Here is a 15813-nt window from a genome sequence, read left to right on the forward strand (position 1 = left end):
CCCGTTAAATTTAAATCTATAGCTTGTGTAGCCTCATCCTCCTTCTCGCCAGCAGCTCGTTTAAGTATTCTTCCGAGTTTGGTACTTTATCCGCGCGTTTACGACCAGCTCTATATACATATATTATTTATGCCTATTTTCGCGTCTTTACACGCATATATAGGTATATGTGTGTGTGTGAGTGTGCATGTATATACGTTTTAAAAATGTGCAGTGGGTAGGTACAACACGCGAGTGTATTCCAAACACATATTACTTATTCTTGCGACATTTTTTTTTTTTTTTTAATGCAGATTTCATACCTGCACGTGCTCGGAAATCGGAATGACGTGCAGTGTTGTATACACGGTGCGTCAATTTTTTTTATTTTCTAAACTCGTAACGTTCAAGATTCCACGTACGACAATCGTTCGCACTCAAAAGTGATGCGTATGACCGACAGAGTATATATTGCATCATATTATTACACACACCGCAATGTATGTATATACGTACGAAACGCAACGGGCGTCGATGATCGTTTGCACCACATTTCGAAAGCCGTGTGGACATAGGTACTTATTAAAGACCGAGAGACAGACCAAATTAATGAGCTTTTCGTACAAACACATAATATGTCACACGCACACATTATACTATATACGTTTTATCGTCGACATCAAATAATGAAAAGCACGTTTCGATTCTAGGCGATATAGGACCGCCATCGAACGTGTTCGTGTTTCAACAGATATAATAATATTATTATTATTTCTATCCCTATGTTTTGTGTTTGTCATTATTTACTCGTGATACCTAAATTATTAAATATTTCTAATATACATCGCAATAGTTGATGTTCTATGTAATATGGGTTATACTATTCTATATTATATTGAATCTGTATAATATATTATAATTTATATAATTTTATTAAAAAAGAAAGTACTTATTGACATCAAAACTATACGAAGTTATACTTACACAAGGATGAACCATGACATATGTTTGTACTTTATAGTTATTGCTAACTTTACATTTCTAGAGTTTTATCGGATTTTTACTGCAAATTTCGGATTTTTATTTCGACGCACAAATAAATCAGCTTGTACAACAAGTATCTGTGGAATAATAAAATGTTGGGGAAATGATTATAGAAGGACAAAATCGACTGAGGGCAGAAGAAAATTATGGTCTTGAAATGAACTTTATAATGAATTAATATGAAATTAATATGAAAAATTAATTAAAAATCCTATTTATAATGACATAATGAAACACTAAAAGTCGATTTCCCAGCATTTTGATATTTTGATTTGTGTCACTATTCTTTCAGGGGTGCGATATAGGTTCATTTCCATGCAAACCAAAACTATCAGTTATCATTTCCTGACCATGTTAGTTCACTATACAGATGATTTGATGGAATTGAACACAAACAGCAGTGATAGTGTAAGCAATACCTACTATAATTGCTGTTTTTACTCAATATGGTTGGATTTGGTTAGGTTAGGATATAGTTTTATCAATACGACTTGAACCGAAAAGTGTTTCGAAATCCAAATGTTGAGTATAAAGACCTTTATTAGGTTACGTGAGTAACATGCCATTGCGAGTTTAGGTGGACCGCATGTAATTTTATTGAGCGGATGCGTTGTCGTTAAAAAAAAATTAAGTGGCGATGAATCATCACTTAAAAAATAAATATACCTATATATTTATATTTTCCATGCGGGAGTTTAAACGTTAACACATTACAATACCCGTGGTTTTCAAGACACAAAACTGCTGTGTATTAAATCTCATAATTCCACAAATTGCGTTTGTTCTATAGAAAAAATAATTTAAAAATACATGTATATTATAATTAAATTTAAGGTAGGTAACTATTTTAAATTTTGCGCCAGTTGTTTTAAATTAATATAAATATATCATACATACATACATCATCATTTAGAAATCTATAAAGTATACAATGTATACTATAATATGTCATATTATCTACACCTGTCTTTTTTTTTTTCGTGTGGTATCGCAACTGAGGTGGGAACTATCATAGTATCACTATTAATTCCACCTCTGTTGCAATTGCAAAAACAATTATTCGAAATACAAGTCACAAATATACATATACTAATGTAATATATATACGCCGTGGTGGCCAGAGCTATAATGTCATAATAAAGAATAAAATATCCACACCTACCTGATGCCTGTCGTATACAGTATACCTATTGCGTATAAACATATAATATTCCATACAATATATACTAGACCGGAAGACTAGTAAAGAATAAAATATCAAAACCTACCTGATGATGCCTGTCGTACACCTATTACATATAAACATATAATATGCTAAACCTATGGAATATAGGCTAATTTTCTTGATATCTTTTTGATATATGGTATCAACTGATACTAGAACTTGCCCGATTTATGTTTTTCTGAGCAAGATACGTAATTATAATGGGGCATTGCAGCAGCCTCGATATTAAAAATAAAAGAAACACACCTATAAACAAAAATAGGAAAATACCTCAAACCGTGATAAATTATTTATTCGATCCCTGCAGCTGTTATTATGGATATGTATCTTAACGTATGTCTCAGGCTAAATATATGTTGTCGTTGCCAAAAACGTGCGCAAAATATCGATTGTTTATTTTCATAATAGATTTTCTATAGATTTTTTATTTTTAATTACTTCTGAAAATTACAATCCATGATCTATATGCAATGAAAGTAAGTAGTAAGTAAGTATGATATGTAATTTATGTTTTACAGACAATGAATAATGTATAGAGGTACATTATAAATACATGGAAGGAAGTTTCATAGTTAAGACACTCACACACGACACACCCGATGATTTTTAAGGTATTTAAATGTTTAGGTAATTTAAGAGGGTTTCCTAGTTCTCACGAAGTGTATTTGAAATTATACAACTGATTTACTGGTCAATATCAAATGATTGAGTGGAGTTTTGTATAGAAATATATGGAAAAAAAAGTATCAATTTCATTGATTTAACGTATTTTAAAGTCTGATTTTAGCTAAAATCCCTAGAGATTCGTTTGAGTTATTATTGTTTATGGTTTGCAAAACGGTTTAAATTTAAGTATATTGTGTATTGACTTAATTATATTACATAATATTTTTTTTTAATTTCAATGTATTGTATTATCTACATAATGAAACACGTGAGAAAATGATAACTAATTTTAAAATCTCATAAATATCTTATAGCCTTATAGGAGTTTAAGACTAGTAAAACGATGCATTGAATATTTATTAGATGTATGATAATATCTAAATGTATTTTCTTGTATTACTTGTAAATTTCATTAAAATAATTGTAGTATACCTTTATCATAAGTCTGTGTCCTGTGCTAAACCTTTTCAGCCCTTTAGATTATGTACCTTTAGTTAGGTAGGCTAGGCACGCCTCTCCTCCGGCTTTTCCGTGTCTATTATACATTTATACATAATATACAATATATTATAACTGGTACATTGAATAAAAAAAATTGATAGTCATAGTGTTGGTTACTAACTTCTTGTTCTATAATCACAGAAATTAATTATTTCCATCGATAATATATTATATTAGCTGATTCCGTGCACTTCATTGCCCGCAATGTACCAACTCTATAATATGATTCAAACTCTGTTCAATTTGTTATTTATTATTCGGTGTATGGTGTTAAAAACTTTCAAAATTTTCATCGATCTTCTTGAATCTCAAAATACTTGTGCAAGCAGCACTTTATAAAATGTGAATTTTGGAAAATGCTTTCTTAGTGCACACTTACATGGTATCGTGAAAATTGCAAGACTCGAGCTACCATTATCAGTGAGTCAGTTAGGACACGTTCGATTATATTATATCATAGCCATACCGACGGCGTTGCCCGCGAGACACGCTTGTGATGATGCGAGCAGAATAATATTTTCATATAGCAAACCACCTGCGATGGATTGCAAACCCCTCGAGAGGCATCATATTATTATACGTAATTACAAATATTGTATTAACACGTTGTTTATGATATGCATGTGTAGGTTCCCGGGACGACGGTCGAACAATTATTGTTAGGAGCACCATTTTTACTAAGTTATAATAATTGTTTTGATCAAATATAATAATGTACATATCTAAAATAATATCCAATCATAACAAATATCATGTAAATTTTCATAAAATGTTCTTTCTTATAAACCTTGTCCTGACAGTTACGAACACAACAGAAAACAAATCAGCCTAATCGGTAAATGCGTTCTCGAGTGATGCCATGGCAAAGGATTAGGGTCCATTTTTATACATAGATTAATATAAGAAAAATATTTTGATGATTTTACACGTAATTCAATCATTTTAACAACAGATAATATATCATCATACTATCATAGATATTAAACTCAGTAATAACGAATAAGTATCATAATATAATATTGTATTATCTGGATTATGTATGCTTAGTATAGGTACATATAGACAGAAAATTCAAGATTTAAATTTAGTACAACATTTTGTTGATCAATTTTCAAAAAATAAACGTAACTTGCAGTTCTTTTTTTAAATGTAATTATCTTGAGTTATATAATGTTTTTTTTTTTGCTTTTTTTAAGTAGGTAGGGGAGAGTGTGGTAAGTTGACGAACTTAATGATTTATTAATATTTACATTATTAAATAATATTCGGAAAATCTTGAAATTTCGTATAAGCATTGTCTTAAATATGAAGAATAACTTGTAATAATTTGAAGCTTTAATATTAAAGGGTTTATCACTTATAATTTTTACAAAAAAAAATTCTGAATTCGTCATCTTACCCCATACTTGGGGTAAGTTGACTTTCCCCTGGGGTAAGTTGACTGGTGTATATTATTACATAGATAAATCAATGAAATATAGAATAAATATTTTGTATATTTAATCTATGATAATATTATACATTATACAATAAATTACTCAAGGTAAATTATTGAATATTATTTTTAATTAAATTATATTTAAGGAATTTATTTATTTAATTTTATTAAAATGTTTCATACAAATTGTATACACAATGAAAGTTCAATTTCACAAAATAATACAAATTATTATTTGATTAAATAAAAATGATCAAACAAATTATTTAATAATACAATAACCTTTATTCAAAATTAACAACTTGATCGTCAACTTACCCCTGTCATCTTGCCCCACACATTTTTTTTAAACGTTTTAATTATTCATCACAACATGGTGAAAGACAGGTTAACAGAAAGGTCAATGTTATTGAAAAAATATAGTGTCCCCGCCCCTTGATTTTCGAAGATGGACACCCTTCTAGGTGGGTTGTGATCTGAGTTTGGTAATTTTGGCCATAGCCATTTTCCTCCAAAAACGAGATACCGTTTTCCTCCAAAAAAATAAAAAATAATTCTTGACCATTTTCCTCCACTTTCCATTTTCCTCCAATAAATAATAAATAAAATAATAAAATAGTTAATATAAATAATTTATGCATATCGAAAAAATAAAAAATATTCTTTATTAGGCTTAAACTATTTTTGATTTTCGTTTTCCGTTATAATTACGTTTATAAATTTCAATTATTTTTTGTCAAATATAACGTTATTATAACGTTTGCAAGCCCTAGGGCCTGGATCCTAGACTTACTCTATCTTTATAATACATAACGTAATACTACAACACTGGCTAAAATATTGGAGGAAAATAGACATAATTTCAGTCTAAAATAATGTGGAGGAAAACGGAAACCGACCTTTTTTTTGTGGAGGAAAATGAACATTGGAGGAAAACGGTATCTCGTTTTTGGAGGAAAATGGAACCGCCCGTAATTTCACTATCATCGATCAGCGATTATTTTCTACATATATAGGTTAAGTACCTACACTTGATTTCCAAGGACGGTCTTAAAAAAATACATAGTGTGGTGGAGGGGTATGTAGATTCAGAAATGCCACATTTTTAATGTCGAACATATTCACCGAGTGCCAACTGCCGACTGATAGCCTAATATTGTTGCAGAATGGAGGGGTGTCACACCCCCACGAAACCCCATTGATCCGTCACTGTTGATTTCTAGTTTTACTCAGTCATTAATAATTAATCTGGAAGTTAAAACTAATTAATTTTCATCGTGGTTGCTTTTATTTTTTTAGGTTTCGTTTACTTTTTTTAACACAATAATCAATAATCCACCACACTTTACTTTCACATTCTAAAGAAAAATATTTTTTTTTAAACATTTTGGGTTCTTTAATATGGTATATAATAACATATTGAATATTAAACCAGAAGCGTCAATAGCTTATAAGCATATACAGTTTAAATGAGTTGAGTTGGCACATAGTTCTTCAAAAATTCACGTTAATCCACAGCCACTTCACTACACCTATCTTAACTTTAAATGCTTATAACTTATAAATAATAGATTATTGGTTTAGTATTCAGATTGACTTCCAGGGTTCTATATTTGTGTAGAAGAGTATTCGAAAAAAATATACTGTTAAAGATGAAAAAATAATAGTAAACAAATTTATTTTTTTTTGCATAACTTTAGTATATTTTATAACTTATAACTTATATATAAGACATAAGTACTTTACTACTTAAGTATACTTTGAGTTCTACAACACAGATTTCTTTCTCAAAAACTCAAATATTTACTTGCTAAAACTAGTGTCTTTTACATTTTCTTTTAACATTGTGTTAATACTATATTATTATATTATAATAATATACAATATAATATTCAGTTAAGTAACTAAATATAATATTATGTACTAACTACTAGGTCAGTGGCTCTCAAAATGTGGATTGGCCCACTTTTATCAATGATTAAATTAGTTCTGAATCTGAGTTCAGATACTGTACGGGGGAATATAGTGATAATTAGAGGTCGGATTTATATTCTCTTAAAATCCTTAAAATATGATGTTTTTATGTCACATAAAATAGGCAATATATTCTCTTAATATTCTTTTAAAATACCAGATATATGATGTTTAATGTGTTTAAATATGCAAAATATTCTTTTAATATTAAAAAAAAATTCAGTTTAAATTTATTTTTTATTAATTTGGTTTTAAAGTGGAAAGAAAATATTATGTATGCAATAATATATCGCACTCAGATATCAACACTCGACGCGACGCGATGGACGACTAGTAGACGACGAGAATAGTCGTGACAGCAAGGACAGCTAACGAAATAACCGATGTGCTATCGCAATCGATAAGGAATACCTGGAGATTAATTTTTATTAAAACCCAGAAATAAATCATTTAGTGAACATTGTATTTATCAATGTACTGATATACGTGAAATATGTTCATTATATGCCGATGTTAGAAAAATATTCTCAAATATTCTCTAACGTGTAAAATATTCTCTAACCCCTAAAATATGCTTTTTTATGCAAAATAAATTTTTTCCTGTGAATTCTGTGTTTCATGATTCGTAAAGATTTCTCACTCCCATTTAACTGCATAGACTAGAAACAAATATGTAAAATCATAAAAATCCGACCTCTAGTGATAATTAAATAACGAGCATTTTTTCGTTAAAACAATTACGCCATTTTGCAAACAGTAAAATTGTAAAACAATAAATTCATTTTATTTATAATATTTACTATTTAATAATATAAAATTATTAATTATTAATTTAATTTATATTTTATTTTTAAAAATATGAAAAAAAATATAATTGTCATTAGCTTTATAATATACCTAATATATTTAATTTATATGTTTATTGCAAATTAAGAAGCGTTAGTAAACCAAAAACTTGGTAGACACCAAGTTTTCATATATTTTTATTGTACACCGGTCACCGACACACATATATAGTTACATACACATTTGTAGCATAATATATATTATACACAGTATATGAACGTAAAAAATATATAGGTATAAACCATAGATATATTGTAAGTACCTACTGCGTACGACGTGTTCGAACAAAAGCGCGCAACTAATAATACGCTGACGAATAGAATTTTCGACGGGACTCTGCATTAGTTGACACGTCGATTAACAAAATCACCGTGCAATATTTTAAATTATTTGATACACGATTTTAGCAGTAAATGTACCTATATCGATAGAAAGCCTTTATTGTACTCATAAAAAAGCCCTCTTGATAAAAGCTACATGATTAATATTACAAGTTCTTTTTGAATTGCCGGTATAGTTAGTGCGACGACTTGTGAAAAATAAATAAATATGTATCGTATGCAAACAATTTTATTTTTCATTTCTGCAACACTCGATATAATATTATTCGAGAATAATATTATCATCATTGTATACCTACACTACACAGTGTGATTATTTTAACAGTAAAAACTCAGTTTCTCAAAAAGTAGGTAAGTATTAATATTTTTTTACCTTAATTTAAATCGTTATAAAACAATTTAAAAAATATATATACCCATGTAATATTAGAATTAGTATAATATTATTTTTAAGTTTTTATTTTTCTGAATGATATACCTTACCTAGTGGCACAAAATAAGTAGGTACTAGGTACCCCGCAAAACGTTGGTCCACTTGTCCACTCATCAAAACGTTACCAGTAAAAATCTTAAAAGTAGTAAAAATATCATCTTTTATCAAAATTATTAACTGTAGGTTATGATTTCAAATTGTATAAAAAAATATTTCTAAAAACATTTAGCAATCGGTATTTTTTGATATGATCCATGTTTACGTTGAAAGAATCACTCTGTATAGACTATCAATTACGATGTTCCGAAACACGACAGAATCGTGAACTCACAGTGTACAATAATTAATAATAATTCACAGCCGGGGTGTTGTTAGAGTGTTTATAATTTATATTATATTTATGTACCACCACAAGTCCACAAAGTGTGAGTGGTGTGACGAATTTCTAGACCAGGCCAAAGTTTTGCTGTATATATAATATATATAAACATGCAATGATGCGACTATCGTCACTGCCGCTGAGTGAGAAAAAAAAACAACAAAACAGACAATTGTATATTCGATTACCTTTGAGTGCAAGGTAATATTACTGCAAGGACCTGCGGGCCTTTGAAAATTCAAATCGCAACATTAAAATTCAAGTCGAATTCGTAATGTAAATAACTACGCAGCGCTGTATATATTATAATAAATTATTAGGTGTAATTTATATATATAAATATACAGAGAGAGATTCTCTCGCAGAGACATAACTAAAAACGTGTACCCCTAAATATATATTATTATAATATATACGCGAGATTACATTGCTTCATTAGGATAATATTAAATCGTGGGTATATTATATATTCTATATAATATATAATATATATTAACGGCACTTAATGAGTGACTTTTTCGACATTTTGCAAGAGACCGAAAGCAAAATTACATTTTTTGTTCAAAATATAGGTATAATACATTTAAATAAATTTACAAAATATTATATTATATAATATGCATATTGAAACACCTAATACATATTTTTTTATAAAACCAAGGTAGCTATTTGAAATTTTGAAGTGCTTAGTTATTCCACCTTTTTTTTAATAAGACTCAATACATATAATTATAAAACTTAGTTTTTAAAGTCCGTTTTAATTTTCATTTTTCACTTTTCGTAAATTCGAAAAAAATCCGGAAATCCGAAATTGTTATAAAATTCTTACATTCAATTTAAGTATGTAATCAGCTGGCAGACGGAAGGTATACATGCTAATGGTGGCACGCTTAAAAATTATAAATAAGAAATAAGAATATTGTAAAAATCACAAAAACCGCACAAAATCTTTCTCGGGATCCGCTCTGTTGCAATCGTATTCTGAGTGTTATGGCAGTGTTTAGGACGCTACTCAACTCCTGTTTTTTTGTACCGCTCTAACACTACAAATACCTCCTTCCAAAAAAAATCAACTCACTATCGCCACTGTTCGTTGGCCTTAGCTACATTTTGTTTAACTATCGCACGCTTATAACTCCCAAGTTTCAACGTTATTATTTAAAATTTAAATGTAGCGTGGTACATTTTCACGGCATTATTTTAGATTTTGAGCGGAACAACAAATGTATGTATTGATTTTATAATGATGTGTGTATTTTTTATTTTTTTCATTTTTTCTTTTGTGTCTGTTTAGGTACACGATTAGTACCTAGTCGAATTAATACATCGATTTTCAACTTCAGTATCTTGTTCGGTGGGAAAGTGAATCTAGTAGGTGCATTGTCAAAATCCCATTTTCCCATTAGTGTTCAAAAGAGCCGAGAAAAACAAAATAAAAATCATGGAAAACAGTATTGTCCAATATATGAAAAATATACAAACATTAAAATTTAAAATTTCTCGCATAAAATATAAACCTAGAACACATTTTAAAGTGGTTATAAAATTGCAAAAATGTTATTAATAGATTAATATTTTTTTTTGTATTTGTTAAGAAAAATCGACTGATTGATAAGAATATATTTTGTATCACAAGAGTTAGGTACATGACACAAACACACACAACACTGCAAAGGACATTTTAATCCAAGCAACTACGGTTCACTTATTACTAAATCTCGGTAATATATTAATACAGTTGATAAAATTCATAAAAAAAAATGAAACCGTTTCAAGTCACTCCAAAGTTTAAAGTCACTCCGCAGATTGGCGGTACATTATTTCAATAGACGCTCGGCAGGGCGGAGGGCGGTGGCGCCGCGCCGTTGCGTATGTAATCGCATGTATGATCGACCTTGATGTTTATAAAATGTTAAACTCTAATATTATTACAACATTGAAGCAATATTGAATAATAACGACAAAAACAACAACGACGAAATAATTGGGGTTTTTTAATACAATAACAACCACTCGATTATTATCTCCCGCGCGAGTCGCACCGGCGCACGGATTAGCACATTGTTATCGGCGGCACCAGTGCACCACTAGCCCAGGGCCGCAGACGCGCAACGGCGCGCGAACATCCGGCCGGACGATAACGACCTTGACGGTCCGTGCCTCGAACAATCGTGGAGATTATCATTATCATTTATAATATATTTTTATCATCACCGCTGTGGTCGTCTCGTTATCAACACCGGCGGGAGTCCGCGGTCCGATACCCACACCACTGACTGACTGAACCGCTCGCGCTCCCTCTCCTCAGCAAGTTGCGCGGTACCTATTGTAATATTATTAATATAATATAATAAATATTGTTATTTTTTACACGCTCATACTTTCGTAGTTCGCCCGCAGTTGTACACACTCAGTCGTTCGAGTCGGACGGAACTGCTCTTGTTCCCTGTTGAAATTGCGATTTATTTTCAACTCAGCCATGCGTTTGGGTACAGTCGTTCCGGACTTCTCCGCCGTCACCACCAAAGGTCCGATAAACTTCTACGAATGGGTCGGTGAATCGTGAGTACCTAGTTATTTATTTGTTTACATTTATTTTGTGTATCGTCATGACAATGACACTTCAATAATAAATTAATAGAGTTTACTTCATGTTGTTATAAAGTATATTATACCTATTGTTATTCATTAATTGATAGGTACGTTCATTGTTTTGTATTGGACCTTGTTTTAATATCTATATTTCAATTTTTAATTTAGATGGTGCGTTTTGTTTTCTCATCCCTCTGATTTCACACCGGTATGCACCACCGAGTTGGGCAAAATGGCCGTGCTGGTCGATGAATTCACAAAACGCAGTGTCAAAGTCTTGGGTCTGTCATGTGATAAGTTGGAAAGCCACGTAGATTGGATAAATGTAATGACTTAACTTTTAACTGTGTTTCTATATTATGTGTTACAATCCTAAATTAATGACAATTTATCATTTTCAGGACATCAAATCATATTGTCTAGACATTAAGGGAGAATTCCCATACCCCATTATTAGTGACAGCACGCGAGACTTGGCTGTACAACTAGATATGATCTCCGAAGAAGACAAGGACAATGTTGAGTTGGCATTGACCATTCGATCTCTGTACATTATTGGACCCGACAAGAAGGTTAAACTCATGATGGTTTATCCGACCAGCACTGGTCGTAATATTCAGTAAGTTATGTTTGCATTCAAGAATTCAAATGTTTTTGTTAAATAAATAATGTCAATCACAATTTTTAAACATTACCTAGGTATTTTTTTATTATATTAACTGCTTGATATCATAAATTATTTTCAACAATAAATTGTTTTAAAATACCTACCTAAACTTATAAACATAACATTACCATACACACCTAATGTGTAATTCATTAAGGCTCATATTCTTATGCCATTGTAAAAAAAAATTATATTATTATTATATGTAAGCAAAACATAAAATAAGAATTAAGAATCAAGAGAGCAACTAAGTGTTTTAAAAAATAATTTTCATATTTTATGCTCTAACCCTTTACAGAAACCTTGAATTTGTCCAAGTGGATTCAACTAATAAATAATAATTGTATTTAGTATGGTATGCATTGTAATCTTTCCAATGTATTTTTAAGACGTTTTCATAAAGTTAAATTATTTTAAATTTTTAACACCAATATAAACTTTATAATTATGTACTTTTAAACCTGAAGTTCAAACATATTTTTACTTTTATAGAGAAATTTTACGTTGCATTGATTCACTTCAGTTGTGTGATAGAAAAAATACCATTGCTACACCTGCAAATTGGGTGGTAAGTAAATAATTAGACATTTTTTTTTTCATGAAATTTGTGACTTCCAATCTAAAATAAACTTTTGTTCATATTAGCCCGGTGAAAAAGTTATGATCCTGCCAACAGTAAAAGATGAAGACCTCGATACACTCTTTCCAAATGGTTATGAAAAACGCTCAATGCCTTCTTCAGTTGATTACTTGAGAACAACTACCGATTATTAAAATACATCATTGCTTGAGTCTGTTATTCACATTTATTTAAAGAGATTTATTTTTTAAAATAAATTATGATTTGTTAAAATTATAGTTTATAATATTAATTGATTAAATTAACTTTTATAATATAATCGATACTTTTTACAAACAGTTTTATTTATTTTTGGATATTGTGGTTATCAAATTATATTATATTATATTATTATCATTAAGAGAATGTCACACACGCATGTGTTGTCTCCGTCTTACAGATGTACAACATAGCAAAAACTGTTTTGCGCAGGACAACTTTTCTCGCACAATATTTGTTGTAGAACTACCAAATTTTCACAACACGTAAAGAAGAAATTTAGCTGTGCAACAGCGTGGTCTTTTTTTTAATAGCACTATCCAATCATTTTTTATAAGTAAATGAAAAAAAAACAAAATGTTTAGAAGCAAATAACTTTTATGAAAATTTGGAGCCACTACTACAAACACAGAAAGATAAAAGTTGTCCTGCGCAAAACAGTTTTTGCTATTTTGTACATAATATGTAGGATGAAGAAAACACATGCGGGTGTGATATCCTCTTAATACTAAATTCAAAAGCTAATATTAGACCAATATCACAAATTGTATTACCTCTATTACTTTTTACATTCTTCTTACTACTTAAACAAAAACTTACATTACTATAACAAACACAATAATTTATAATATTAATAAAAAAAGTAAAATATAATAAATCACTATTCAAGTGTTATAAAAGCTATATCTCATATTTTAAGTCAATAAGCTAACTGGTTTATTTATACAAAAATATACATCATTTTTTAACAATAATATTTTTTCTTATTTGAAAGTGTTTATTTTTAATTTGTCTAATTTCTATATCATGATGTGCACCTAAATTTGAATTTTAACATTTAGAATATTATATTACTTCAAATTATATTAAATTATTTTATACTAGCTGCCCCAAGCTTCGTCCGGAAGAAATTATTTTTTTATAATTTAATTTAAAAACATATGACTATTTTTTGGTTATACAAATAATATAATATAATTACATATTGTAGTTATTGTTATTGCTAATTTCTGTAAATTATATATCCTACATTTTGAATTCAACCACTGGAGTGGTAAATTTTATTCTTTTTATTATAGAATAGAGATAAAGTAGAAAAAAATGTAACAATAAATTATCTGTTCAATGAATAATATATATTTCAAATGGAAAAATGCAAACAAATAAATAAATAATTAATAATAATAATAAATAAACAAACAAACCGGTTTCCTTTGTCTCCAAAATCAAGTTAGATTCTTATATATATAGATAATCTGTGATATTAGTAAAATACACATCATATTATAGATATATTATTTATTTAGTTATTTATTTTATTTCAGTGTAATTCAATTATAATACAATAATAACAATAATAATATTAAGAGTTGATACTTATACCAACTGAGCTAAGCTCGTATCTGGTAACGCTATATACCACAAGCTGCGATCCTGTAAAATATTTTGGGAATTTAAGGACTTAAGTATTTAATAGCAAACAGATTCTTTCATATTATAATCTATATGTTTTACTGTTACAATATATTACTGTTTTTTATAGAGCTTTATGTTATGAACAAAACCGACAAAACTGAACTTCTTGTTAAAATATTTTAGGGAACCATGTAGAATATTAAATTTTTTAAACTGCCATCTACATTAAACCATAGTGTAGTTTGCAAGGCTGGGCAAGTTAATGATTTTTTTTAACTCAGTTAATATACACCAATAATAAAAAGTTAAAAGTTAATACACATGTTCTGTTAACTTTTTATTAAGTTAAAAAAGTTAATATGTTTGCACAAAGCTAGCGTACTTAATTATTTTCCAACCCTAAACTAAATTATAGACCATTGTGTCTATACTTTATACAGCATTTCCATATAAGTTAAATTTAAACGATATAAATGTTTAACTTTAAACAATTCACAGTAAATATTTTTTGACATGAAAACGAAATAGTCTGAAATAGTGAAATATAATTAAATGAAAAACAAAATAAATTAACTTAAGTTACTTCTTAAATCTCAAAATGAAAAATTAATTTGTTAACTTCACGTTAATTAAAAAATAAATTTAGTAAGTTAACAGTCAAGTTGATGAAAAGCCAAAAGTAACTAGTTAAGTTAAAAAGTTAAAACAAAATAAACTTCTTAACTTAACTATAACTTTTTAACTCGTTAATGTCCAGCCCTTGGTAATTTGTAATAAAATGAATTACAAATTTTAATTTTAAATCATTCACATACTAAAGTCTTAAAAGTTAAATTATAATTTTTTCCATATTAAGATTGTAGAATCAAACTAAAGATCTATGTCCAGTTCAGTTTAAAATTTGAACAATCCGTTTAAAATTCAATAAAATCCAAACAAAAAAAAAGTGGGCAAGTGGGTGTCACTCTGCTGTACAGTAGGTTACAATAAGGTTACCTATTGTTATGGATGGTGTTAAATTTTAATTGAATGATATACCTAATATCATTGTATAGGAAAAATGATACTGAGCGAAGACGGTCAGACAGCCTATGATATTACTAAGTATATTTGATGATATTATTGTGAATAAAGTAATTTAAATACTGCGTGTAGCGTGTTCACACTATAATTCCTGTTCGTTATACATTTATTACTCGTAATAACACTTAACACTTAATACTATTTCTGTAAAATTGTTGTTTTATAAAATTTGAAAAATAATTTCCGGTATTTGAATTAAAATAAAAACTGAACTATTCTGAAAATATCTCTGCAGATATCGGTGATTGTTTAATGCTAAAGATGGGGATTTTGAAGAAATTACCTGTATCAACAATATTAGATACGAAGACGTTTATTACTGCAATAATGCAAGGCCGCCCGCAGAAATTTTTCTCGGGGATGGGGGGGGGGGGGGGCTTTCTACCTGAAC

At 29.1% G+C, this 15813-nt stretch overlaps 1 protein-coding gene across 3 annotated transcripts; it reads left to right on the plus strand.

Moving 5' to 3' along the window:
- The first annotated feature begins 10838 nt into the window (after positions 1-10838).
- Positions 10839-13675, plus strand: LOC100169345 (peroxiredoxin-6-like). Of its 3 annotated transcripts, none has more exons than XM_008191047.3 (6): positions 10839-11154; positions 11216-11388; positions 11587-11743; positions 11820-12037; positions 12578-12653; positions 12731-13675. In XM_008191047.3, exons 2-6 carry the CDS (start codon positions 11306-11308, stop codon positions 12857-12859), a joined length of 663 nt encoding a protein of 220 aa, XP_008189269.1. In that variant the 5' UTR covers positions 10839-11154; positions 11216-11305; the 3' UTR covers positions 12860-13675.
- Positions 13676-15813: the final 2138 nt, after the last annotated feature.

This window comes from Acyrthosiphon pisum, chromosome A1, assembly GCF_005508785.2.
Source record: "Acyrthosiphon pisum isolate AL4f chromosome A1, pea_aphid_22Mar2018_4r6ur, whole genome shotgun sequence".
NCBI classification, from domain to species: Eukaryota; Metazoa; Arthropoda; class Insecta; order Hemiptera; family Aphididae; genus Acyrthosiphon; species Acyrthosiphon pisum.

Excerpts from the sequence above, each read along its gene's own strand:
- LOC100169345 (XM_008191047.3), top strand. The coding sequence starts at position 11,306 with ATGCGTTTGGGTACAGTCGTTCCGGACTTCTCCGCCGTCACCACCAAA. Across the intron at positions 11,389-11,586 it reads TACGAATGGGTCGGTGAATC|ATGGTGCGTTTTGTTTTCTC; the intron begins GTGAGTACCTAG and ends TTTTTAATTTAG. Across the intron at positions 11,744-11,819 it reads GCCACGTAGATTGGATAAAT|GACATCAAATCATATTGTCT; the intron begins GTAATGACTTAA and ends TATCATTTTCAG.